The sequence below is a fragment of the Suncus etruscus genome, chromosome 20, assembly GCF_024139225.1.
Source record: "Suncus etruscus isolate mSunEtr1 chromosome 20, mSunEtr1.pri.cur, whole genome shotgun sequence".
NCBI classification, from domain to species: domain Eukaryota; kingdom Metazoa; phylum Chordata; class Mammalia; order Eulipotyphla; family Soricidae; genus Suncus; species Suncus etruscus.
In genome coordinates, this window is record NC_064867.1 from 13,002,152 (window position 1) to 13,004,917 (window position 2,766).

At 36.8% G+C, this 2,766-nt stretch overlaps 1 protein-coding gene and 1 non-coding gene across 2 annotated transcripts; one reads left to right on the top strand and one right to left on the bottom strand.

Moving 5' to 3' along the window:
* Positions 1 to 368: 368 nt before the first annotated feature.
* Positions 369 to 475, bottom strand: LOC125998329 (U6 spliceosomal RNA). The gene has a single exon (XR_007491919.1). It is a non-coding gene; the product is annotated as a U6 spliceosomal RNA (small nuclear RNA).
* A 1,124-nt stretch (positions 476 to 1,599) lies between these two features.
* On the top strand, positions 1,600 to 2,456 carry LOC125997891 (small acidic protein-like). The gene is given in 2 exon segments (XM_049766076.1): positions 1,600 to 1,718; positions 1,720 to 2,456. Coding segments are annotated over 2 exon segments (543 nt in total). The 5' UTR covers positions 1,600 to 1,671; the 3' UTR covers positions 2,216 to 2,456.
* The last annotated feature ends 310 nt before the right edge of the window (positions 2,457 to 2,766 follow it).

Consider the following 2,766-nt stretch of genomic DNA (forward strand, 5'->3'; position numbering starts at 1 on the left):
GAATTTTATTGATAAGCCTTCCCAACAGAATAAAATTAATTATATATATAATATGCATGGATATCTTTTTTTCATATAGTAACTTTGGTTTTATTTTGGCGGAGCTACACCAACAATACTCAGGGGTTATTCTTGTCTCCGTGCTCAGGGATCATTCCAGATGGTGCTCTGAAACCATTTGGGATGTCGGAGATCAAACGTGGGTTGATCCTGTCCTTGGCTAGCACCTTACCCCACTGTACTATTGCTTGGGTCCTTCCATCTAGTAAGTTTAGTAATAAGCTAAGAAAGTCCTTTTGAAATTCCCCACCTGTTCTTATATTTAATTTCGTGTAAAATTAGGCAGTTTTTCAGACACTTTTTTTTTTTTTAATATGGAACGCTTCACGAATTTGCGTGTTATCCTTGTGCAGGGGCCATGCTAATCTTCTCTGTATCATTCCAATTTTAGTATATGTGCTGCCGAAGCGAGCACTCAGACACTTTCTTATGTGACCCAGTGATAACATTCTTTTAGGGTCCTTTCTAATAAGGATATTGTTCAGAGTTTTGGAAAGATTTATTTTTTGGTTTGTGTTTTAATATAAGATCTCAACTCATTGTGATCGGATGCAAAATCCTCGATGGAATCTTACAAACCTGGTAACCTAATTCTGAAGCATACCATTATTCCCTGTATGATAAGTAAATTGTTAAGATATGAAATCAACTTAAGTATCTAACAATAGATAAATGTATTATGAAGATGTGGAAGATATACACAATGTAATACTACACATCTTTAAGAAAAAATGAAAGCATGTCATTCACTGCAGCATGAATGGAATTGAAAAGGAAAAGATATCAGCTTAAATGAAGTAAGCCAGAAGAAGGACAAACATAGGATGATCTCCCTTATATGTGAATATAAAATAATGGAACAAATAAATGAAGTGTTTGAAAGTAGAGTTTCTAAATGACCCTTGGCCCCGGTGTACAGGAAGGAGAAAAACAGACAAGGAAAGTAATCAGAGGGGGAAGAAGAGATACAAGGAAAGCAATATGGAACAGGGATCAAAGAATTTGAGTACACTGTTGGTATAATGGGTGCTATAGCTAAATATTTAAACCACAAAGTCAACAGCAGTGAAAAAAAGAGATCTAAACTTTACCTACCTTTTCTTTTTTTACAAAATTTAAAATATTACATTAAAAATATCTTTAGGGGCCTAAGAGATAGCAAGTGGTAGGGTATTTGCCTTGCATGCAGCTGATCCAGGACAGAAGGTGATTTTAGTCCCAGCATCCTATATAGTCCCCCATGCCTTCCAGGAGCGATTTCTAAGCATATAGCCAGGAGTACACCCTGAGTGTCATTGGGTGTGGCCCAAACAAGATAGATGATAGATAGATAATGATAATAGATAGATAGATAGATAGATAGATAGATAGATAGATAGATAGATAGATAGATAGATAGATAGATAGATAGATAGATAGATAGATAGATAGATAGATAGATAGATAGAAATCTTTCAACATGTTTGTAATTGGGTTTCAGTTGTAAAAAAAAGAACATCCGAGCGCTGCTCGGGGCCGGTGGCTGCAGATTAGCCGGTTTGCCTGGCGCCACGGCTGAGATTCAGAAGCGCGAAGTGGGTTCTCCATTTCCCGTCGGGGTCTCCGGGAACGATGAGCGCTGCCAGGGAGTCCCACCCGCACGGGGTGAAGCGTTCAGCCTTCAGACGATGATCTTGGATCTAGCAATTGGGAGGCCGCAGATTTAGGTAATGAAGAAAGAAAACAGAAGTTTTTGAGACTCATGGGTGCAGGAAAGAAAGAACATACTGGTCGTCTTGTTATAGGAGATCACAAATCAACATCTCACTTTAGAACAGGGGAAGAAGACAAGAAAATTAATGAAGAACTGGAGTCTCAATATCAACAAAGTATGGACAGTAAATTATCAGGAAGATACCGACGGCATTGTGGACTTGGCTTCAGTGAGGTTGAAGACCATGATGGAGAAGGTGATGTGGCTGCAGATGATGATGATGATGATTCACCTGATCCTGAAAGTCCAGATGACTCAGAAAGTGATTCAGAGTCAGAGAAAGAAGAATCTGCAGAGGAACTCCAAGCTACTGAGCATCCTAATGAAGTGGAAGATCCCAAAAACAAAAAGGATGCAAAAAGCAACTATAAAATGATGTTTGTTAAATCCAGTGGTTCATAACTTCCAAACACTTAGTCTTTGTATTAAAAGTAAGCCTTATTGTTATAATGCACAGTGGAGGACTGCTTATAGAGCACACCTTTGTATTATAATTTTTAAAAAGGCCCTTTTAAATAATGACAAAGAGTGTTTGCTTTCAGATGCCATGGGTTACACTTTTATGGGCATGATTATAACCATTTTTGTAAAGAGTAAGAGTTGTATAAAATAAGAAATAAATACAGTACTCAATTTCCTTTCATACTAGTATCAAACCTCTGATCTTATGTTTTACCCCTTTAAGTGTAGTTTTGGGGAACGATTTTGCTTTACAGTAGCAGTTTTATCTTTTATTTTTCCATATTTTTGTCTTATGAGAAGTATCTGATACTGTGATGTGTTCTTGAAAAATGTTCTTTTATTATACTTGTTATAGTAGTACTATTCATGGATATTTCTGCTGCCAATACAATCTAAATTAATGTTGGGGGAAAAAATAGGTACTTAAATGTACTCATTAATTTAGCTCTACTGTTTTGGACCAAAGCAACAAGAGCAAATACTTCTACAAC